This window comes from Canis lupus, chromosome 21, assembly GCF_003254725.2.
Source record: "Canis lupus dingo isolate Sandy chromosome 21, ASM325472v2, whole genome shotgun sequence".
Classification (NCBI taxonomy): Eukaryota; Metazoa; Chordata; class Mammalia; order Carnivora; family Canidae; genus Canis; species Canis lupus.
In genome coordinates, this window is record NC_064263.1 from 41,200,515 (window position 1) to 41,225,201 (window position 24,687).

A 24,687-nucleotide genomic window follows, 5' to 3' on the forward strand; every position below is an offset into this window, starting at 1 on the left:
TCACACATGCACCGTCCTCTCTCCCCGAGGAAATCCGATGAGCTCGGCGCGTTCCTTTCACTTGAATGGGCAGGAAGGGGTCGGGGCGCCCACCGGGCCTCCCGGCCCCACGGAGCCCTGCGCAGGGCCTTCCGCACACACCCTGACTAACCTCCCGCAGGACCGCGCGGTCCAGCTCTTCGGGCCGGAGCGGCCGCTCCCTCTGTTCTTGCGCTGCATCCCGCTTTCTCGGCTCCCTTCCTGAATCTTCTATTCTGCTCGGCTCCCAGCCAGTGCGCTGTTTCCTGATGGTTTTTAGGATGTCATTTCTGCGTGACATGGGAGCCAGTATCTAGCCCCAGGTCGGTGTCCCTGGGCGGCCCAGTCCTCACTGCGCCTGCAGAGGCGCCCCACAGTGGCCGGTCGTGATGCTGGGGCGTCTGGAGGACCTTCCCAGTGTCCAGGCCCCCCGCTGGCTGCTGGAAGCTTATTGCCCTGGTCCTGAGGCTTTCCTGTCTCCCTCCCGCTCCCTGGGCCCAGCCCCAGGCTTTGCATCCCTCAGTGGACCCCCTTCTGCTCCTCCAGTGGCCCTGTGCGCTCTCAGGCCTTAGGCACTCGGGTCTCTTTTCTCTTATTGATCCCCCTTCACAGCAGTTGTGTGGGGAAGAAAACCTTTCCTGAGCAGCAGTGAGAGTGGAAAGAGGCTGGAAACCCCACGTTTGCCACACTCCCGGAATCTGCCAGATTGCACAACCTGGGAAATGAGAGGCTTCGAGGAAAAAGCCTGATTATCTGCAGCTGCCTCTGGCCTCGGGGAATTTCCCCAGCCCAGTGTTTTCCCTCGCCCTGTCTTCCATTCGTCCCTCCAGCAGAGCGTCAGTATATATGTGCTGGCACACGTCGCAGGCCGGAGGCCAGGGCAGCTCAGCCTCACCAGGAGCCTCCGCGGGGAGGGACAGCCAAAGGTGAGGTCCAGAACCTTCCAAGCGGTTCTTCCTGGCAGGTTCTCTTTCCCCACAGCGTTCCTGTGCTGGGTCCCAGCAATCTGCTCCTTTCCTGGATCCATGATCCTGACAATGAGGATTCAGCAGATGTGAATACTTTCTGGGACTGGGCTTTAGTTTTGATTGTCCTCTGTGGGCCTTCGGGGGTTGGTACAAGAGGTACCTGCAAGTGTGTGGGCATCGTTACACTCATCTCATTCGACAGACAGGTGCACGGTCACAAATGCCCAGAGGCCTCCTCGGAAGCTTCCTGTCAGTGGGTGTGAGGGCTCATAGGGCAGGATTGAAAGTGGTGTGTATTGGAAGTGCCGTGCAGGCTCTCATCCTGGCATTCCCGGGAGGCAAGTGGAATTGGAGACGTGGACCCCCTGGAATTCTGTCTACGTAGCTAAGTATCTCCTGCTAACTATGCTAATACACGCTGTCCACTTCCTTCTCCATATACCCCCCACACCGATGCATGTACATGGGTGCATAGGTACACGTATGTGTGTGTGTGTGTACACACGAAGGATAGGTCACATTCCCTCCATGTAGAAAACCAAACCAAACAAAAACCAAACTCGTCTCCTTTTCATGTGTCCCCAGGACTCTGCAGCAGGATGAAGCTTCTCGTAGGCGTCCTATTGTGCTCCCTGGTCCTGGGCGTCAGCAGCCAGAGATGGTGGACATTCCTCAAGGAAGCGGGTCAAGGTAAGGACCAAAGCATGGGGGTCATGGGGAGACCGCACTTGGCCTCCTTTGGAGTTCACCTGAGCGGGGGCCACATCCACACAGGGCAGGGGCCAAGAGTGGGAAGCACAAAGCGTGGTTTGCAAGTCAGCAGTTTCCCCGGCCTTTTTTATTTATTATTATTCCAATATAACTGACATGTAACATTATATATAATTAAGGTATATGTCACGTTAATTTGATGCACTTATATATTTGATTGCGTTTGTAGCTATAATTAGCACCTCTACTATATTATATAATTATCCTTTTTTTAATAGTATTTGAAATAATTAAGTTTGGGGTGCCTGCAAGTCTCAGTTGATTAAGCGCCTGTCTTAGGCTCAGGTCATGACTTCAGGGTCCTGGAATCGAGCCCCATGTTGAGCTCTCTGCTCACTGGGGCCCTGCTTCTCTCTCTCCCTCTGCCTACTGCTCTCTCTGCTTGTGCTCTCTCTCTCTCTCTCTCTCTGTGAAATAAATAAATAAAATCTTTTTTATTTTTTTTACAAAAGAAATAATTAAGTTCTAGAGTATAGCAAGCTTCATAGTTATAATAATACATTGTTTGGTGCCCACTATACTGTGTATCAGATCTCCAGGCCTTACTTCCTCCTTGTGCCTTTTCCCCTGACACCTCATCTGTCCTATCCCACCACCCCTGGCTTTTCTGGCCAGCATCACCCTCTTCCATGGGGATCCCCTTGCCTGAGGTCATATAGGGTTTGGAAGAGATCTGGGGTCCCTGGTGCCTGCTCCCTATTCCGAGTGGACTCTAGTGCCTCCTGGTGGGAAGGCAGGGACAGCTCATGGCTGGGTCTCAGGCAGCCTGAAGTGGGTGCATCCAACTTGTGCACCTAGTAATTACACCCAAGAGTAACTGAGCTTGGCCGTCCTAGGTGCTGCTCTGAGAGCTTTACATGTATGGATGAACTCGTTTTCATCTTCAGGTTTTAATCTTTAATCCTGGGATGTAGGCACCATCATGTCTTATTAGAGGACCTGAGGCAGAAAGAGATGAAGAGTCCTAACAAAGTCCCCACACAGAGCAGGATTTACCCCAGTGCTGGCGCTCCCAGAGCTTCCTGTGACAGGACTACCCTGTCTCCCAGACCAGAGAGCACATGGGAGAGTGAGGGGCCTGTGAACACATAATCCTCTTGCTCATCTGTCCAAATGCCAGATAGCTGTGTTGCAGGCTGAAGGCAACTCTGAGAGCTCTCTCCCCCAGTCGAAGGCACAAGGAATTACATGATGATCCTCTTCTGGCCTGAGTCCTGGCTGGGCCAGAGAGAAGAGATATACCCCTTATTAGGCAAGGTCAAGAGGCCAAATTTTCTTATTTCACAAAATCATTTATTTTGAGTTTTCTGTGATGGCCAGTGGCTATTGCCTTAAGACTTTGCTGTCAGTCCTTTCTAAATTCTCACAGGCACAGCTACAATTTTTTTTTTCATATTTAGGTCAAGGTTTCTCAAAGGGTCATGCTAGGGTCACTTGCATGAGAATCACCTGGGTTTTGGGGTGCTTTGTGAAATGCAGATGCCCGGTCCACACACTCCCCCTCTGCTGAATCACAATTTCTGAGGCTGAGCCTGAAATCTGGCCTTTAGCAAGCACCCAGTGGGTTTTTTCCCCACTCAAGATTGGGTACTACTACCTGCAGTCTTGCTCCCTGAGTGACAGATATGTCGGGCATTTGGAAGTACTTCTAAAGCAAGCGGCCCCCAGGCATCTATTGAATCTGTTAAGTGGGAGGGAATCAGTATAGTCAGAAGGTTGTGCTGCTCAACCAAGCGATCTTTCTGAGCACTGGGAATGAGAAATACACGAAATGAAGATAGGGGCGTGGCCGATATTACGCAAACTATGATGACCACTCGACTGAGGTTTTTCTCTTTTGCCTAGTCAGCTACTTTCTAGAAGTCTTCATGTGGTTACTGAGTGGTCTACTGAGACTCCTTCAGTCCATAACTCTCTGGCCTTCCTCTTAGCCTAATCCCGCTGCTGGATTTGTCCCAGCCTTCCTAAGGCCTAGTGAGGTGATAGCGTATTGAGCACCTACAATCTTCTAGAAGTTATATGTGTATTTTCTCATTTCGTTGCATAACCACCGTGGGGAAGGCGATACTCTTCCATTTATGGGGAGGACTCTGAGCTTTAGAGCTGGCGGGTCAGTTGCCCTTTTTATGCATCTCGTGACCTGATTTCTGTGAAGCTGTTTTGGGGAGCTCACTTTTTCAATTCTATGAATGAATTCTGACAGTTGCCTGGAGGCCAAATACACCCCGGACCTTCAGAAGTAGGTTGGACTGAGTTGTCTTCAGGCTGCCCACAGGGATGAATTTCTCCCCTTGACTAGGCTGAGCCTCCTGGGGCAGCAGCCACCCTTACCCTGGGCTTTGTCCTCACGTCCCAGCAGGGGGTTCCCTAGTCTTTCCAGGTAGAGTTTCATTGTACAAGGAAGCATCCCTTAGAGACCATCCCACCCCTGTTCACACACATCACACAGAGCCAAAAGCCAGGTATCTACAGGATGGAATCAAAGATAATAAAATGTGTATCCAGTGCGATTCTGGAGGAATCAGGGGAGTGAAGAGTTAGGGAATATTTCTCCCAGCCAAGATCATCTCCAAGCGTTTTGTCAAAGACTGAAATCTAGTATCAGTGGGAGGAAAACTTTTTCTCTATTTTCCAAGAGATAATCACCTTCAGTTTCCTTCCTTTCCAGGGACTAGAGACATGTGGAGAGCCTACTCTGACATGAGAGAAGCCAACTACAAAAATTCAGACAAATACTTCCATGCCCGGGGGAACTATGACGCTGCAAGAAGGGGCCCTGGGGGCGCCTGGGCTGCTAAAGTGATCAGGTGACCTGGGCCCCTGGGGATGCAGGGATGGTGAGCTGGGCGAGACTCTCAGAGGACAGCCAAGCCCCTGAGATGTTTGCGGGAGGGACTGGCTCCTCCTGGTCCTGCCCACCCCTCCTCTGGGCCCAGTGTGGGGTTGGAGTGGCTCCCAGGGCCACAGCAAGGCCGGGGGACCCGGGGATTCCCTGCCTTCCTGCTGGGGGCCCGGGGACCAGCCTGGCTGGGGTGGGCTGTGCCCGGTGCAGGGTCAGGTGCAGGGTGATTCAGCCCCTCCTGCCCTGGCTCCTGTCAGCCAGCCCTTGGAGAGAGGAGAGATTGGTGGGGCCGGTGGGCTTCGCTCATCAGGCCCTAATTCATCTCTTGCCTGTCCCCCTCCATCCCAGCGACGCCAGAGAGAATTCTCAGAGAATCACAGACCGTCTTAAGTTTGGAGACAGCGGCCACGGAGCGGAGGACTCGAAGGCTGACCAGGCTGCCAACGAATGGGGCCGGAGTGGCAAAGACCCCAACCACTTCCGACCTGCAGGCCTGCCCAGCAAATACTGAGCTTCCTCTTGGCTCTGCCCTGGGCAGCCGGGCTCTGAGCCCCCTGAGGGCAGGGACACCCACTCGTTGAGATCTCTGGCCACGCAGGCTGGGAGGGCACCTAAGAGGTGTCTAATAAATGCTTAAGAGATGGACTGTTGAAAAGCGTGTTCTTCTTGGGTGTATGTCCTGCTGGTTAGTTCCCCAGAGGGATGGATGGACACCCGCGTGAGGCTGAGCCTGGGCCTTGGTGTAGGGGCGACCGTCTCAGTGCACCCGGACAGACGCCTGTACCCACCCTTCCCAATCAGACCTTCCCGGATTGACCTGCCCCCCCTGCCCAGGCCCCTCTGCTTACACTGGTGCTATTTCTGGCTCCTTGGTGTCCAGAACTCTATCTGTGTCAGTTGTGTCCTGTCACCTTCTCTGTCCTCAGCGTCTGGTTCCCTTAGCTTTGCTCCTCAGTGGTCGCTGTCCTCAGGACAAGGGACACAGCAGAGGGAGGCCAGGAGTGTGGGATCAAGGGCCACCTTGATGTTCTGTGGGCTTCTCAGCAGGGCCTTCAAGTCCAGTTACAACCAGTTTCTGTCCCTGCCATCTAAGAATGTGTCCAAGAGAGTTTTGCTCCTCCTGATTTCACTGCCTTACTTCAAGCTAAGTGTAGACGAAATGCCACCTCACTCGTGACTATTTCCTCAGGCCTCTGCACCTTAGCCTGTCACACTGGGGAGGTGGTAGTGAAGAAGGAGCAGTGGAGAGAAGCAATTTGGGGTGGCACCTGGGGTGGAGTCAGCACACGGAAACCAGGTAATAATTTGAGATGGAACATTATAGTAGAAGGAGAGATTGACTGGTGCAAGATTACACACTATGGGGTCCAGATCACACAAAGCTGAGATGTCCATCTTGTTGGCACTCCTGTAGCCCATTGGATGGCCCATAAAGATTGTGGGGGTGTCCCAAGACAAAGCCCACAAACAAGGATTCCCCCACTGAGGTGCCAAGGAGGATACCAGGCAGGAAACTCCAACGGTGTGCAGTGAACTGGGAATGGAGCTGGGGCTGCTGGGAACTCACCTGGAGGCAGCCCACATGGGTCATGGGGCCCGGCGGGTGGTGGGGGCGATGCTGTCCACTTGCCTGAGGCTCGCTGTGGAGGAGGCCGAGCTATGGACTGAAAGGTCATATGTGAAGCCCTACCCCACCCCCCCACCCCAGTGTGGGCATCCACCGGTTAAGGAAGTGATTCCGGTTAAACGAATTCACAAGTGTGCAAGCTGGTCTTGTGGGATCAGTGTCTTTAAAAATTCAAATACCAGAGATCTTGTTCGTTCCTCTCTGCCCCGAGGGGACACAGCTGGAAGGTGCCCATGTGCAAGCCGGGAGGAGAGCTCCCACCAGGCACCAAATTAGTGCATCTTGGTCTTGGACTTCCCTGCTCTCTGAAATATGGGAAATACATTTAGTGGATTAAGTCACCCAGTGTGTGGCTGTGGTCAGCACCCACCTAACACAGGCCCAGCGCTGCAGGGAAGCGTCACAGAAGATGCCAAGGAAGTTCGGGGGGACAGCCAGGAAGCTCCAGCTGGTGAGGGGCCTGGGGGCCTGCACAGGACAGGAGCGTCACAGGGGCAGGGAGGAGGCCAAGCCCCAGGCTGGGGGAGAGGCCTTTCCTCCCTGCTTGTCCCTCCTGGGAGCTCAGGGATGTCAATCGCTACCAGCATGTGGATCCTCTCCGACAAAGACATCGAGGAGCCCTCCGGAGGGAGAGAGTCATGACGACATTTCACAGAGGAAAGACAATTGCACGCGTGGTCAAGGAGGAAACAGAAGTGAGGATGCAGGTGTCAGTGACGGGAGATCGTGGCTCCTGCCCACAGCAGGGCCCGGTGCAGGTGGACGGTCCGGGCTCGGGGCTTGGGGGTCAGGGTCGGGTCTCTGTCGAGCCAAGGCGGGGGCAGCAGAAGCAGGTGGCGGCCCGGCAGGGGGCAGGCCCGGGGAGTGGGGTCCAGTTGGTGACCTGGGGCCTCACTCCCCTTGGCGCCCCTCGGGGCGGGGTTGTCCTGCTTCACCTTGACGCCTCCTCCCCGAAGGTCGCCCGCCTCTCCGTGGATCTGACTTTCCAGCCCATCCTCTGCCACCTCCTGAGCAACTTGGAACCTGCTGTGCCAGGCAGCTGCGTGCCAAGCACGGCCCTCACTTGCTTCTCAGAAAGCCTTTGCTTCTCCTTCATTTTGCAGGACAAGTGCACGGGGTACACAATGTGTGCTGACGGGCCTTTTTCTACAAAACCTTTAAATATTCCCACCCACCTCTTCTGGCTTGCAGGCGACTCAAGGTAGAGGAGAGGAACAACAGCTGCCCCAGCCCGAAGGGGAAGCAAGAGGGGTTCATGCTCTGGGGGTGGGGGACCCCAAGGGGAGCAGAGACGTGTGCTCTGAAAGTAAGAGAGCTGATGAGAGTGGGCACAGGGCGCCAGACAGGAGGACGGGACCTGCAGGGGCCCAGTTGTCCTGTGGAGGTGTCCCAGGACTGGGACTCCTCCCACACCCCGAGTTTGCCCCTTAGCGCTCTGCTGTCGGGCGAGAGGGTGGGAAACCCAAGGGCAGAGGGATCCCCCAACTGCATGTCAGCCTCACATCCCCAGTACCAGTCACAGCACAGAGCAAATAGTAGCTGCTTAATAAATATTTGTTGAAATGACTCAATGCTATAGAAGGAGTGTTGCTCAGGAGCTCATAGACCGGGAGGCAAGCCTGGGGCTGAGGACATACAGCTGTCAGGTCCAGGGCTTGATCTGCACAACGGGGTCAGGAGACACCTTGGGTGGCCGTGATCCACACCAGAATCTCCACTAGGTACTGCGGGAAGTGACAAGATTTTACTTGAGCATCAAAAACACTCACTGTTCCTAGGAGGGCCTTGCACTGTCTCCCATTCAAATCCAAATAGAAACCTCAGGAGGACAGAAGCTATCAGTCCTCTTGGTTTCTGAGGGGAAGCCTTGGGAGAGAGCAACTAATATTTGAACTTCCAGACTACCCTGTGGACTCTCAGAGGGTCAAGTTAGCAGAGGGTGCTCTGTGAGAACAGAGGAGGGGAAAGATACACGGCATTTCCCTGAGCCCAAGACCCCGTGGACTGAGATATGCATTACTGTTGGTAAAGCTCCATGAAAAACGTCCTGTGAATTCTTCCCTTCTGGGAAGTTGTAATATTTTCCTATCCCTCAGCAGTTTTACTTGACTCTTGTTGGAAGAGACTCTTGGACCTACTTGGGCATACATTTTTATCTTAGATCACTTTTGTGTATAAAGAAAAAAAAGATGAAGCATACGCAAAATAAATTGATTAAATGTTCCTAGAGCAATGATAATGACTTTATGACTGCGGCCTGGTTATTGGTGGATGTAAGAGATGTCCTAATTTCAGAAAAATCATGCTAAAAAATGTCTATCTTAGAAAACTAGAATATGCTATTACAGTTACTATTTATACAGGTTCCCTCTCATTTTATTTACCCGCTCCTGGGGTGTAGGTCAGCTCTACACCAGCACCCCCACATGTGCGGGACCCCCCCAGAGAGAGGTGGTTATCCATGACTGGTCCTGACAGGGCCCATGTGCCAACCTCCCTCTCTAGATAGGATGTTGCCCCTCGTGGCCCAGCCACAGCCTTCATCCAACCTCAGTGGTCTCTCCAGGACACCCCGAGTGACCGAGGGCCCCTTCTCGTCCTGTCCGGGCCTCTTCTGTACGGTGCAGAGGGGAATGGGACCGGGAGGAGGTGATCGCACCCATCTGCACAGGTGCCTCTTCATCAGCCCTGGGGGCTCGCGAGAGTGGCCTGCTTCTTGGATGCTCTCCCCAGGATGTGGGGTGCGTGGAGCCTCCCGGTCCTCAGGTGTGGGACAGGGAAGAGACTCACTTGACTGCCTGCTTGTCAAACTCGGGGGCAAAGGGCACCCTTTCACCATCCCCTGATTCCCAAGTCGGTTTCTGAAGTCTCTAACTATGGGAAAGCAGTCTCGGGTCTTTTCTGGGAAGAACGTGTGTGCTCTACACACAATCCGTGATTTACGGAGTGCTGTGAAACCATGCTGTGTAAAACGTTTTGCAAAGCTCCCATCATGACTCACACGTCCCTTTGCTGAAAGAGCTGGGCAAAGTGACAAGAACTCCAGGCTGCCCACAGGGCCTTGCAGCCCAGGGACCTGAGCAGGAAGGGAGCCACCCTTCACTGGAATCTTCCCTTAATCCCCTGTAGGCCTCCCCTTTGGAATGTCCAAAAGTCTAACACAAGCCTTTTCAAAGCCCAACTGTCCCCTGGTGGGTACAGATGCTTACAAAACTCCTTCATCCGTCCGTTCCCGGATTCACCCCCTCCTGAATGAGCCCCAGAATGTGGCAGGAACTGAGCGAGGCCCTGGGAACAGAGCGGCCGATGGCGCAGAGGAGATCAGTGGTCCCGGGCAGGTCGCACTCTCCGGGGGAGCCGTTATTAGCTATGCATGTTTACCACAATGGAACTAAATTACACTGTACATTAGTGGGTGATGGACTATCCTGGGCCACGGTTCAGGCGGCAGCCGCACAGCATGTGGCGAAGAGTCCAAGTGCTCAATCCCAGGCGGCCAGATGTGAACTTCAGCTTGGCCCCTGACTCTGGCAGGTGAGAGGAGGCTCGAGGACAAATGCTCTGCTAAGTTGTTCAGGGAAAAAGCAGCCTGGAAAATGCTGAGTATTATATCCCTGTCTTTGATTATGTACTCAGGTAAGTACACACGCTTAGGAAATAGACCGGAAGGCAAACATGAAGGTTCCAGGAGGTGCTTCCTGCCTCTCCCCCAACCCAGGATGAGGAAGTTAGCCCTGCTGTTTTCTTTTTCTCTTTGTACTTACTAAATGGTTTTTATAAAAAGATTATTTATTCATGAGAGACACACACAGAGAGGCAGAGACACAGGCAGAGGGAGAAGCAGGCTCCACGCAGGGAGCCTGTCGTGGGACTGGATCTGGGTCTCCAGGATCACGCCCTGGGCCGAAGGCGGCGCTAAACCGATCAGCCACCCGGGCTGCCCATATACTTATTAAATGTTTTTCAACTTTTCTTCTCTAACTTGTTCTTTCAACCTAGGCTCATTCAGCTCCACTGTCTGCTAGGCCTTGTCCTGGGTGCTGCTTGTCAAAGGTGAGAAAGCCAACCTCACGCCTGCTTGGGAGGCTAGGGTTGAGATGAGGAAAAGCAGCAGATGTCTCTTCAGCATATAGTTCACACGTGTGTGCCTTTCTCTCTCATCACACCCCCCCCCAACTGCACTAAATGTGCAAATACATCCACACACATCAATAGTGCACCCATATTAATAAAGATCATGTGATACTAACTGGTAAAGGAGTCAGGGTCCCAGTGAACATACAGGATGGAAGCTACGAAAAAAAGGATGGTGCTGATCACGCGCCGTAGTCCGTCTGTCCCAATCCTATTCTGACCTTTCCTTTCCCGTAGGGATTCAATTTTCTCCTAGGCCTGCTTATCTTTCAGGCCGAACCGACATTATTCCAGAACTTGGCCCTGAAAAAGACAGGCCCCACTGACCCCCCGTGAAAGAAGTTTGCTCAGGACCAGAGGAAGGGTGTTCCTCTTCCCCGCAGCTGCAGGAATACGAAGCGCACCGGGCACCGCGTTCTCAGCAGCTGCTCTGACCAAGGAGTTCTTTGAAACCAGAACAACAAAGGAGACTTCAGAGGTCTTCGGTTCGTCCCCTGAGAGTGCCGCCGCCCATTTTATTTAATATTTAGACGTGACTCTGTGTCGGAGACACCACAATGATTTGCCTGGTGGGTAGCGGGATGCCGCAGATGGGACGCGGATGCCACAGGTGGGATATGGATGCCGCAGGTGCGACACGGATGCCGCAGGTGGACGTGGATGCTGCAGGTGGGACATGGATGCCACAGGTGGGACACGGGTGGTGCATGTGGGACGCGGATGCCGCAGGTGGACGTGGATGCTGCAGGTGGGACACGGATGCTGCAGGTGGACGTGGTTCCACAGGTGGGAGGCGGAGCTGGGAAAGTGCCTGCTGGTGGCCAAGGAGCTGGACCCCGGAGGTCGGGCCACACTGCAGAGTGACAGACCCACAACACCCCAGCACGCGCTCTCCTGATATACTAGGTTTATGCCAATGTCATTTTTTTTCTGTTCTAATACACGTGACCCGACTGCTCAGTGTTTTATTTGCCTTTTCCCCAAGAGGAACGCTGAGCGCATCTCTTTGTGAGCTTCTTGGTCCTTGGCAGTTGCCTGCACACTAGGTTTTTGAGCTCCTCACCCATTTTTCTATTTGCAGTGCTGTCCATTTCTCACAGATTCATTGGAAGAATTAATCGCTCGACATGTTTTAGATGCTGTCATTTGCCAGTTTCTCTCTAAAAATGTATTCTTAAAAAAAATAAATAAAAATAAAGATGAATTCTTATTTTTGACGTATTCAAGTTCACTATTTCACATTTTGGTTTGTGCTTTGAAATTATAAGAATTTCTTCCCTCGTCCACATCACAAGTTTATATTTTAAAAGATTTACTTATTTATTATACAGAGACATTGAGAGAGAGAGAGAGAGTCGGGGGAGAGGAGACAGAGGAAGAAGGAGAGAATCTCAGATAGACTCCCAGCTGAGTGCAGAGCCTGAAGCAGGGCTGGATCTCAAGACCCCGAGCTCAGGACTGGAGGGGAAATCAAGAGTCCAATGCTTACTTAACCAACTGAGCCACCCAGGTGCCCCCACTAATTCATTTATTTATTTGTTGAACAGTTTATATATTGCCCTCTACCCCTCACCCTGCTCATGCTTATCTCAAATAAATAAATTATATGGTGAAAAAAACTTTTTAAAAAAGATTTTATTTATTGATTAGAGAGAGAGAGAGAGAATGCAAGCATGAGCTGAGGAAGGGGCAGCAAGGGAGGGAGAGGGACAAGTGGCTCCACACTGAGCCCTGAGCCCTGAGCCCAACCCAGGACTCAATCTCATGACCCTGAGGTCACTACCTGAGCTGAAACCAAGAGTCAGATGCTTACCTCACTGAGCCACCCAGGCGCCCCACAAGTTTAGTTTGTGAAAATATTTTCTATTAACTTTATCATTCTACCTTTGTATTTAATATCCTAGTGTTGATATTTGTATATGTATGGGGCAAGGATCCTGTTTCATTTTTCTCTGTAGGGTGACCAGTTCCTTCGAAACTCTCTTTAAGTAAGCCCTCTCTTCCTCCATGATTTGAGGTGTCTCCTGCATCACATATTACTGTCCTTAAGTGTGGCCCTAGCTCTGCACTCTCTTCTCTCCGGTTGGTCAATGTGTCCTTTGTTTGTCAATACTACTACTTTGTTTCTACTACCGCATTGGCTCTGTGTGTTAGTTCCTGAGTAAGGCAAGTGTCAACTCTTTGCATTCTTCTTTTTTTATTTAACTAGCTAACTAACTAAGTAATGATATGTATTTATTCATGAGAGACACAGAGAGTGCCAGAGACATAGGCAGAGGGAGAGGCAGGCTCCCTGTGGGGAGCCCAATGCAGAACTAGATCCCAGGACTCTGGGATCACGACCTGAACCAAAGGCAGACCCTCAGCCACTGAGCAACCCAGGTGCAACCTCTTCACACTCTTATTTATGAAGATTTATTTTTCTATGTATGATCTTTACTTCTCAATATAAATTTCAGAGTTAAAAATAAATAAATAAATAAATAAATAAATAAATAAATAAATAAATAAATTTCAGTAATTTTCTTCGATTCCTCAAAGTTCACCTGGAATTTTGCTTTGAAGGCATTACATTTGTCCATTAATTTGGGATAGAATTAACATCTTTATTTTTTTTAAGATCTTATTTATTTATTCATGAGAGACATAGAGAGAAAGAGGCAGAGACAGAGACACAGGCAGAGGGAGAAGCAGGCTCCATGTGGGACTGGATCCCGGGACTCCAGGATCACGCCCTGGGCCAAAGGCAGGCGCTAAACCGCTGAGCCACCCAGGGATCCCTAATTAACATCTTTTTTTTTTTCTTCAATTTTTATTTATTTATGATAGTCACACAGAGAGAGAGAGAGGCAGAGACACAGGCAGAGGGAGAAGCAGGCTCCATGCACTGGGAGCCTGACGTGGGATTCGATCCCGGGTCTCCAGGATAGCGCCCTGGGCCAAAGGCAGGCGCCAAACCGCTGCGCCACCCAGGGATCCCTAATTAACATCTTTACAAAATGAAATCATCCCATCTGAGAGCCTGCAGCTCCTCTCCAATTAAATCACATCATCGTATGACGTGTTTATTAGAGGTTTGAAATCTTCTCCAGTGTGATTCCGCATTCATTTCATCCCTAGGTATTTTGTAGATACGTTGTTACCAGGAATGGTTTCCTATTTTTAATCATATTTTCTATTTGGTTATTTCTGATATGGAGAAATGTGGTTGGTTTCTGGATCAACTGTTGGGTTATCTTATTAAATTCTCTTATCAAGTCTAGTAGTTTTTTGATTGTGGCTTCTAGGAGTTAATGGTTTTAATATCTGCTAATAATGACAGTTTAATCTCCACCTTTCCAATTTTAATATTTCTTCTTTCTTTTTATTTTCCAAGGTATTCTCCATGGCTGCCAGACCTACGATAGAAAACAGTGGTGATAGTTGGTAGTCTGTCTATGCTCATTCTAGATCCTCAGAAAATGGATTAGAAGTTTTCCATTAAAGTATTTGTTTACTGTCACCTAGTCTGATACATTTAAGAGAGTTACCTTTGATGTTCAGTTTCATAAAGGATTTTTTTACACCATAAATATATCTTGAGCTTTCTCAAATGATTTTTTTTCATCAACTGAGATACTATTTATCTTTTTTAGGCTATCAATTGACAGAATGTTATGGTCTTTTTCATACTGATCAATATTATAGTGTTGACCTCCTTGCGCATTCCAAGAGTAAACCAAGGCAATGGTGAGGCATTCTTAAGCTCCGATTAGATTGTTTACACTATATTCCATTTTGAATGTGCCTTTGAAAACAAAATGGGCTATTGTTTTATGTCCTTGTACAACCCAAGTCTGGTTTTGGAATCAAGATTATTCTAGCTTCTTCAAATGGCTGTACAACTTCATTTTCTGTGTTCTACCACAGCTTGTATAACACATATTTAACCGTCCCTAAGATTCTATCAGGCTCCTGAAGAACATCTGGCCTCAGAGGAGAATCTGGGGAGGAGAGATTTTATCAACCATTTCACCGTATCTAATATTTATTTGGCTTCCTAAAGATGACTATGTCTCCTTGCAACAACAACAAAAAATCCTACTTACATAAATACCTCTGTGGCATTGTTTAATCTAAATTAACACATGGTGTGTCACCGTGAGTTGATTAAGTCGAATCTAGGAACAGGAGCTCTGTATTAAGCCCAAACGTGAGCCAGAAAAGGGGGACTTAGGTTAACCTTTTGGGTCCATGCGGAGAGTTAGTCTGCCTCTGTGAACTGGCTCTAACCAGCTCAGAACAATCCTTCTGAAGAGCTTTTATGCTGAGAAATGCTACAGTCATTGAAAGGTCCGATAATTATGCAGTTTTGCTTTGTGTTGTGCTGTAGTTAGTGTTGTTGATTGCTGCCTCTCCTGGCTTCTTCCAGAGGCCATTGGGGGTACATGTGGGGGAATGCAGGTGTCCCCTTACCTGGGAGCCACCAGCAGTGAGCTGAAAGGAGAAACATGAGAGATCTGATCTTTGAAAGGATTCTTTTGTAGGTTTGCTAGTACTAGTGTGGGACTAGGGGCAGAGTGAGGAGCCACCAGAGCAGAAAGCACCCCCTGCCTGAGCAGGTTGCCTTGCCCTGGAACTGGGGAGCTGCTGCTCCCTACAGGATATCATGGAGGTGGAGCTCCTGGTCTCAGGAAGCACAAAGGGGCTGAGTACACGTGTTCTCTCATGCTGGATGCTTTGTGCACCCGCCCCAGCCCTGCCACGTTTGTTTGTTCCTTGGGAATATATGCAGCCATATCATCTACCGCGGGCCCGAGAATTTAACGCTTTCTTCAGTTGTTCCAATGCGCTATTTTCTTTGAATCTCCCTGAGTGAATTGAAGGGTGGGTGTGAGGAATGCACCTGTTCTGGGGCTGAAGCTGTGGGTCTGCAGCAGCTTCCCTCTCCTGGAGCGCTGGTCTGTCTGTGCCTAGACTCCCAAAGAAAAGGATCTGTGGTGCTTGGAATTAGAAGGTGGCGCCCCACCCCGTGCTGGGAGATGTTTGATAACTGCCTCCCCAGAAGCCAGAAGTGAAAAAAAAATCCGTGCCTCACAGTGTGCCTCATTAGTTTCTATGGTATAAAGCATCCCACCTTGGCTAAACTCGTATGACCAATGACTTAACAGTTGGTTGTCCTGGCCCCCCCCCAGGACAGTCCACCTTCCCAGGATAGAGACGACCAGATACACCATGTGTCTAAGCTGAGACTTTCAACGATTCCTCAGGAGAAAAGGAAAAAAAGGAAGCAAAACAAAACTTCTCTTCACAAAAGTGGTGGCTGTTAAAGAAACTGCTCCAGTTTGAGAGAAAAGTAAAAGTATGTGTCCCTCAATGTTTGTAAAGATAGCTAAGCCATAAAGCATATCCTCTGTCCTCGGAGCAAATTACATAGATTACGGAAATGATCATGAGGGGAATGAATGAGATGATGATCACTCAAAAAGACTATTTGCTATTGAGAAAGAAAGTACAACAAAGTTAAGAATTCGTGTCCCTAGAGGCTCCTGGCTGGCTCAGATCGTAGGGCATGGGACTCTTGTTCTTGGGATGGAGGCATGAGCCCCTCGTTGGGTGTAGAGATGACTTAAAATAAGTTAATAACATTTTTAAAAGAATTAGTGCCGATCAATGCATAAGATGAAACTTGAAAAAAGAAAGGGCAAGACCTGAACATCTTTTGTGGGGAGCATAAACTCTTTCTGTTAAGCTATTCTCTATTTAAGTTTTTTAAAAGGTATTTTTATGATGCAGGATATAGTATTTAGTTTTAAAACCAGCAATGCTTTAGAGAGTACATGAATTGTAGCCTCAACGGATGCCCACAGTTGTTCACAAGTGGATGCTAAACAAGTAGTTCATATTGGAAAGAAGAAAGTGAAGAATAAAAGGAAATCATACAGATGGAAATGCTGATAAAGTTTTCTTTTACTCTAACTACCTAGGGGTCTTTAGACGGAAAAGATGACGCAGTCAATATTGCATGTGTTCCTGAACCCGCTTTGCCCTCTCTTTTCCTTGTGGCAAGTTTTGAGCTCCTCCAGCCTCAGTTTCTCCCAGTGCTACCTGTGGAGTTCCAGGGCCCAGAGAATGTTCCCTCTTCCCTTGCACAGCTGCAGGGATTCCGCCTTGTCTTGTGCATCACAAACACTGTCCTGGGCACAAGGTTTCTACCAAAGAGATCTTCAGAGACACCCAGACTTGAAAGAATGTTGCTATGTCCTGAGTAGTCAAAGCAGGATCTTTAAAAATCTAACTCTGCTTGGTCCTCTCCCTTCTTAAAGCGTTAATAATGTGTGGCAGCGTAATAATCTATTAATTAATCTTCTGTCTTCTGCAACGTATAAAGTATTATGAACTGTCTTGCAGCGCAGAAAGGTTCAGTGTATGAAGAGCTCTGAGGTGCTCAGACCGACCCAAGCCCCCTTTCAGCCTTAATGGACCCACCCCGACCACACCCAATGAGGCAGTCTTTTAGGTCTCAGATCCAGGGTCAGGGTCTGTGGGGATCCCCCACATGCATCACCAAGCAGTTCTCAGACACCAACTGGGTGTGCTAGAATTCCACTCATTTCTGACACTCTCTACCCAGGGAGAGCACAGAAGCCTCCCGTTAAGGAGTCAGTCCTAGGACAGGATCTTTCCCCTTCACCTCAGCCAGGCAGATGTCAATCCTATACCCCCGCTGCTCTGTGTGCTTCTGACAGACCCCAGACAGGCTGAGGGATCCAGGTGGCTGGATCCCCACCTCCCCCTTGGGTTGGAATAATGTGCTAGAAGCTCTCACAGAACTCGAGGAAACACTTACTTCTATTTACCAGTGTCATGAAGGCTATAGAAGAGGATACAGAGGAAGAGCCAGATGAGGAGATCCGGAGGGCAAAGGATGGGAAAGGCCACAGGCCCCATGTCCTCCCAGGTCACCACTCTCCCGAGTCTCCATATGCTTACACCCTGGAAGCTCTCTGAACCGAGGCCCTCTGGGGTTTTATGGAGGCTTCGTTGCATAAGGGATTACTTAAATCCTGGGGCATGGGGGATTGATTCAATGCTCCTGTCCCTGAACCTTCCCTCTAGTAAGAGGACGGAACGAAAGTGCCTCCAATCATATGCTTGGGCCTCCTGGCAATCAGCCCCTGTCCTTCGTGAGGTCCCAAGTCACCTCACGAACGTCACTAAAGACCCCTCTGTGTCTGTCAACACCTAGGCAGTTCCAAAGGTTTGGGAGTCTGCCACGGTGAAAGACCAAGAAATATGGGACATATTTCAACATCAGAATGATGAAATTTTTATTTCTTATCCATGTGAACCTTGCAGGTAAGTATGGTTATTCTTCTCATTTTAAATTCATGAAAATGCTCATCATTCTCTCTGCTGTCCCTCTGACCCTGGGATCCAGGCCTCCCGTGCCTCCCTGGGTCACGGTGTCCTGTGGAACTTCTTTTTTAACTTTGGCTTTCTGATTCTTCAAGCCTTGGTCCCCTTCTCATCCACTTACATTAATTGCAACAGAGCAAAGGGGGGTCTCTGAGGCCCCTTAATAGCCTGGTCACGGGGTGGGGGGGGCATCTACCTTATGTAAACCAGGTCACTCTGAGAGTGAAGGGGTTGCCACTACTGATAAAGCTGACACAAGAAGCCCTAATGGGCACTGTCTCTGCAAACCTGGACACAGCGATTCCGGGGAGACCTGGGACATCTCTCTAAGGCCTGGACATTTGATGCCACCATGCCAGCATCTTCCTTCTGTATTAGACACCAGGGAATTAGCTGCCGGTCCCTAATATCTATTGTTCTAGCAGGGCCCTGCAGAGATCTGAGTGTCCCTTCCAAGAAGTTTGAATACACGATGTGACAAAGGATGAGACCACGCGGTGCTTGTTCACGTCCCTGTGAGGAGCGTCTCTTGGTGTCTAGAAATTGCACTCAGTCTCTCTGCAATGTCTCTATCAAAGAAGGGAATGACTTGAATGCTGTGTGAAAGTGGGGGAGGGAGCATTCCAGCACAGAAGGGCCACGAAGGAGCAAAAGAATTGTCACAGGATGGGGTCACTGACCCAGAATTTCTGCCCTGGGGAGCCAAGGGGGCAGACTGTGGGCATCCCATGGCCTCCTCTGGGAAGCAGCCCCCAAGCTCCCTGTCACCAATGGCTGTGGAGGGTGACAACTGCCCGTCTCCCCACATGTCTACTCCTACGACCCCGGGAGCCAAAGCAGCTCAGGGTCGTGGACTCAGTGGACCTAGGGACCCCAGCTTTCCCAAGGAATGATTTGTGTGGGGAATATCCAAATGTAGCTTAGCATCGCCTTGGCTAAGGCCCACAGGGCAGAGAGATCCTTTGACAGTTGTCTGCCTGCAGCTTCAGCTCATCACACCTACAGGAATTAAGATGAGACCCAGCCCCAGAAGAGGCATCACTCCCGCACTGGCAGGCGCCCATCTCAGCCAATGATTCCCTCACGCTCGTGTAATCCTCGCCTGATTTGCTTCGTCCTGGGTCAGCCTCCCCTTTGCAACGTCCTGCTCGGATCCCTTCTAGTCTTGTAACAAGTCAGAAGTGGGCCTCCTGCTTCTTCTCTGGGTTACTGGTGGAGCATGAATGCCACCCCCGACCTGGCCACTACGGAGCATCTTGCAGCCTCTGGGCTGCCCCGTCTCCAGGTTGCTGGCATCAGCCCTGCAGGCACTTGTCTTGTGTCTGCCGAGCCGCTGGTGTTCCTCGTCTGCCAGGGGCGCTCCAGGCAGCACCCCTGAGCCAGCACCCCTGGGCCGGGCCTTCCCTGCCCTACTGTCTCCGGCCTGTGGCCCAGGGCCTCAGTGTGACAAGGACGGGTCTGTCCTCTGGACGCCCCCTGATCGCCGCCACGTCACACATGCACCGTCCTCTCTCCCCGAGGAAATCCGATGAGCTCGGCGCGTTCCTTTCACTTGAATGGGCAGGAAGGGGTCGGGGCGCCCACCGGGCCTCCCGGCCCCACGGAGCCCTGCGCAGGGCCTTCCGCACACACCCTGACTAACCTCCCGCAGGACAGCGCGGTCCTGCTCTTCGGGCCGAAGCGGCCGCTCCCTCTGTTCTTGCGCTGCATCCCGCTTTCTCGGCTCCCTTCCTGAATCTTCTATTCTGCTCGGCTCCCAGCCAGTGCGCTGTTTCCTGATGGTTTTTAGGATGTCATTTCTGCGTGACATGGGAGCCAGTATCTAGCCCCAGGTCGGTGTCCCTGGGCGGCCCAGTCCTCACTGCGCCTGCAGAGGCGCCCCACAGTGGCCGGTCGTGATGCTGGGGCGTCTGGAGGACCTTCCCAGTGTCCAGGCCCCCCGCTGGCTGCTGGAAGCTTATTGCCCTGGTCCTGAGGCTTTCCTGTCTCCCTCCCGCTCCCTGGGCCCAGCCCCAGGCTTTGCATCCCTCAGTGGACCCCCTTCTGCTCCTCCAGTGGCCCTGTGCGCTCTCAGGCCTTAGGCACTCGGGTCTCTTTTCTCTTATTGATCCCCCTTCACAGCAGTTGTGTGGGGAAGAAAACCTTTCCTGAGCAGCAGTGAGAGTGGAAAGAGGCTGGAAACCCCACGTTTGCCACACTCCCAGAATCTGCCAGATTGCACAACCTGGGAAATGAGAGGCTTCGAGGAAAAAGCCTGATTATCTGCAGCTGCCTCTGGCCTCGGGGAATTTCCCCAGCCCAGTGTTTTCCCTCGCCCTGTCTTCCATTCGTCCCTCCAGCAGAGCGTCAGTATATATGTGCTGGCACACGTCGCAGGCCGGAGGCCAGGGCAGCTCAGCCTCACCAGGAGCCTCCGCGGGGAGGGACAGCCAAAGGTGAGGTCCAGAACCTTCCAAGCGGTTCTTCCTGGCAGGTTCTCTTTCCCCACAGCGTTCCTGTGCTGGGTCCCAGCCATCTGCTCCTTTCTGGATCCATGATCCTGACAATGAGGATTCAGCAGATGTGAATACTTTCTGGGACTGGGCTTTAGTTGTGATTGTCCTCTGTGGGCCTTCGGGGGTGGGTACAAGAGGCACCTGCAAGTGTGTGGGCATCGTTACACTCATCTCATTCGACAGACAGGTGCACGGTCACAAATGCCCAGAGGCCTCCTCGGAAGCTTCCTGTCAGTGGGTGTGAGGGCTCATAGGGCAGGATTGAAAGTGGTGTGTATTGGAAGTGCCGTGCAGGCTCTCATCCTGGCATTCCCGGGAGGCAAGTGGAAATGGAGACGTGGACCCCCTGGAATTCTGTCTACGTAGCTATGTATCACCTGCTAACTATGCTAATACACGCTGTCCACTTCCTTCTCCATATACCCCCCACACCGATGCATGTACATGGGTGCATAGGTACACGTATGTGTGTGTGTGTGTACACACGAAGGATAGGTCACATTCCCCCCATGTAGAAAACCAAACCAAACAAAAACCAAACTCGTCTCCTTTTCATGTGTCCCCAGGACTCTGCAGCAGGATGAAGCTTCTCGTGGGCATCCTATTGTGCTCCCTGGTCCTGGGCGTCAGCAGCCAGAGATGGTTGACATTCCTCAAGGAAGCGGGTCAAGGTAAGGACCAAAGCATGGGGGTCATGGGGAGACCGCACTTGGCCTCCTTTGGAGTTCACCTGAGCGGGGGCCACATCCACACAGGGCAGGGGCCAAGAGTGGGAAGCACAAAGCGTGGTTTGCAAGTCAGCAGTTTCCCTGGCCTTTTTTATTTATTATAATTCCAATATAACTGACATGTAACATTATATATAATTAAGGTATATGTCACGTTAATTTGATGCACTTATATATTTGATTGCGTTTGTAGCTATAATTAGCACCTCTACTATATTATATAATTATCCTTTTTTTAATAGTATTTGAAATAATTAAGTTTGGGGCACCTGCAAGTCTCAGTTGATTAAGCGCCTGTCTTAGGCTCAGGTCATGACTTCAGGGTCCTGGAATCGAGCCCCATGTTGAGCTCTCTGCTCACTGGGGCCCTGCTTCTCTCTCTCCCTCTCCTACTGCTCCCTCTGCTTGTGCTCTCTCTCTCTCTCTCTGTGAAATAAATAAATAAAATCTTTTTTATTTTTTTTACAAAAGAAATAATTAAGTTCTAGAGTATAGCAAGCTTCATAGTTATAATAATACATTGTTTGGTGCCCATTATACTGTGTATCAGATCTCCAGGCCTTACTTCCTCCTTGTGCCTTTTCCCCTGACACCTCATCTGTCCTATCCCACCACCCCTGGCTTTTCTGGCCAGCATCACCCTCTTCCATGGGGATCCCCTTGCCTGAGGTCATATAGGGTTTGGAAGAGATCTGGGGTCCCTGGTGCCTGCTCCCTATTCCGAGTGGACTCTAGTGCCTCCTGGTGGGAAGGCAGGGACAGCTCATGGCTGGGTCTCAGGCAGCCTGAAGTGGGTGCATCCAACTTGTGCACCTAGTAATTACACCCAAGAGTAACTGAGCTTGGCCGTCCTAGGTGCTGCTCTGAGAGCTTTACATGTATGGATGAACTCGTTTTCATCCTCAGGTTTTAATCTTTAATCCTGGGATGTAGGCACCATCATGTCTTTTTAGAGGACCTGAGGCAGAAAGAGATGAAGAGTCCTAACAAAGTCCCCACACAGAGCAGGATTTACCCCAGTGCTGGCGCTCCCAGAGCTTCCTGTGACAGGACTACCCTGTCTCCCAGACCAGAGAGCACATGGGAGAGTGAGGGGCCTGTGAACACATAATCCTCTTGCTCATCTGTCCAAATGCCAGATAGCTGTGTTGCAGGCTGAAGGCAACTCTGAGAGCTCTCTCCCCCAGTCGAAGGCACAAGGAATTACATGATGATCCTCTTCTGGCCTGAGTCCTGGCTGGGCCAGAGAGAAGAGATATACCCCTTATTAGGCAAGGTCAAGAGGCCAAATTTGCTTATTTCACAAAATCATTTATTTTGAGTTTTCTGTGATGGCCAGTGGCTATTGCCTTAAGACTTTGCTGTCAATCCTTTCTAAATTCTCACAGGCACAGCTACAATTTTTTTTTTCATCTTTAGGTCAAGGTTTCTCAAAGGGTCATGCTAGGGCCACTTGCATGAGAATCACCTGGGGTTTGGGGTGCTTTGTGAAATGCAGATGCCTGGTCCACACACTCCCCCTCTGCTGAATCACAATTTCTGAGGCTGAGCCTGAAATCTGGCCTTTAGCAAGCACCCAGTGGGTTTTTTCCCCACTCAAGATTGGGTACTACTACCTGCAGTCTTGCTCCCTGAGTGACAGATATGTCGGGCATTTGGAAGTACTTCTAAAGCAAGCGGCCCCCAGGCATCTATTGAATCTGTTAACTGGGAGGGAATCAGTATAGTCAGAAGGTTGTGCTGCTCAACCAAGCGATCTTTCTGAGCACTGGGAATAAGAAATACACGAAATGAAGATAGGGGCGTGGCCGATATTACGCAAACTATGATGACCACTCGACTGAGGTTTTTCTCTTTTGCCTAGTCAGCTACTTTCTAGAAGTCTTCATGTGGTTACTGAGTGGTCTACTGAGACTCCTTCAGTCCATACTCTCTGGCCTTCCTCTTAGCCTAATCCCGCTGCTGGATTTGTCCCAGGCTTCCTAAGGCCTAGTGAGGTGATAGCGTATTGAGCACCTACAATCTTCTAGAAGTTATATGTGTATTTTCTCATTTCGTTGCATAACCACCGTGGGGAAGGCGATACTCTTCCATTTATGGGGAGGACACTGAGCTTTAGAGCTGGCGGGTCAGTTGCCCTTTTTATGCATCTCGTGACCTGATTTCTGTGAAGCTGTTTTGGGGAGCTCACTTTTTCAATTCTATGAATGAATTCTGACAGTTGCCTGGAGGCCAAATACACCCCGGACCTTCAGAAGTAGGTTGGACTGAGTTGTCTTCAGGCTGCCCACAGGGATGAATTTCTCCCCTTGACTAGGCTGAGCCTCCTGGGGCAGCAGCCACCCTTACCCTGGGCTTTGTCCTCACGTCCCAGCAGGGGGTTCCCTAGTCTTTCCAGGTAGAGTTTCATTGTACAAGGAAGCATCCCTTAGAGACCATCCCACCCCTGTTCACACACATCACACAGAGCCAAAAGCCAGGTATCTACAGGATGGAATCAAAGATAATAAAATGTGTATCCAGTGCGATTCTGGAGGAATCAGGGGAGTGAAGAGTTAGGGAATATTTCTCCCAGCCAAGATCATCTCCAAGCGTTTTGTCAAAGACTGAAATCTAGTATCAGTGGGAGGAAAACTTTTTCTCTATTTTCCAAGAGATAATTACCTTCAGTTTCCTTCCTTTCCAGGGACTAGAGACATGTGGAGAGCCTACTCTGACATGAGAGAAGCCAACTACAAAAATTCAGACAAATACTTCCATGCCCGGGGGAACTATGACGCTGCAAGAAGGGGCCCTGGGGGCGCCTGGGCTGCTAAAGTGATCAGGTGACCTGGGCCCCTGGGGATGCAGGGATGGTGAGCTGGGCGAGGCTCTCAGAGGACAGGCCAAGTCCCAGAGCTGTTTGCAGGAGAGACTGGCTCCTCCTGGTCCTGCCCACCCCTCCTCTGGGCCCAGTGTGGGGTTGGAGTGGCTCCCAGGGCCACTGCAAGGCCGGGGGACCCGGGGATTCCCTGCCTTCCTGCTGGGGGCCCGGGGACCAGCCTGGCTGGGGTGGGCTGTGCCCGGTGCAGGGTCAGGTGCAGGGTGATTCAGCCTCTCCTGCCCTGGCTCCTGTCAGCCAGCCCTTGGAGAGAGGAGAGATTGGTGGGGGCGGTGGGCTTCACTCATCAGGCCCTAATTCATCTCTTGCCTGTCCCCCTCCATCCCAGCGACGCCAGAGAGAATTCTCAGAGAATCACAGACCGTCTTAAGTTTGGAGACAGCGGCCACGGAGCGGAGGACTCGAAGGCTGACCAGGCTGCCAACAAATGGGGCCGGAGTGGCAAAGACCCCAACCACTTCCGACCTGCTGGCCTGCCCAGCAAATACTGAGCTTCCTCTTCACTCTGCCCTGGGGAGCCGGGCTCTGAGCCCCCTGAGGGCAGGGACACCCACTCGTTGAGATCTCTGGCCACATAGGCTGGGGAGGGCACCTAAGAGGTGTCTAATAAATGCTTAAGAGATGGACTCTTGAAAAGCGTGTTCGGGGGATCCCTGGGTGGCGCAGCGGTTTAGCGCCTGTCTTTGGCCCGGGGCGCGATCCTGGAGACCCGGGATCGAATCCCACATCGGGCTCCCGGTGCATGGAGCCTGCTTCTCCCTCTGCCTGTGTCTCTGCCTCTCTCTCTCTCTCTGTGACTATCATAAATAAATAAAAATTAAAAAA

At 50.9% G+C, this 24,687-nt stretch overlaps 2 protein-coding genes across 3 annotated transcripts; both read left to right on the plus strand.

Annotated features, from left to right (window-relative positions):
* Positions 1-810: 810 nt before the first annotated feature.
* On the plus strand, positions 811-5,254 carry LOC112667716 (serum amyloid A protein-like). The gene is made up of 4 exons (XM_025459683.3): positions 811-944; positions 1,572-1,676; positions 4,426-4,564; positions 4,948-5,254. The coding sequence occupies exons 2-4, from the start codon at positions 1,586-1,588 to the stop codon at positions 5,108-5,110; spliced, it is 393 nt and encodes a 130-aa protein (XP_025315468.1). The 5' UTR covers positions 811-944; positions 1,572-1,585; the 3' UTR covers positions 5,111-5,254.
* Positions 811-24,488, plus strand: LOC112667715 (serum amyloid A protein-like). 2 transcript variants are annotated; one of them, XM_049098855.1, is made up of 4 exons: positions 811-944; positions 20,820-20,924; positions 23,668-23,806; positions 24,191-24,488. In XM_049098855.1, the coding sequence occupies exons 2-4, from the start codon at positions 20,834-20,836 to the stop codon at positions 24,351-24,353; spliced, it is 393 nt and encodes a 130-aa protein (XP_048954812.1). In that variant the 5' UTR covers positions 811-944; positions 20,820-20,833; the 3' UTR covers positions 24,354-24,488. The 2 variants fall into 2 exon arrangements, with proteins under 2 accessions (XP_048954812.1, XP_025315467.1); XM_025459682.3 differs by lacking the exon at positions 811-944 and adding an exon at positions 19,922-20,193.
* Positions 24,489-24,687: the final 199 nt, after the last annotated feature.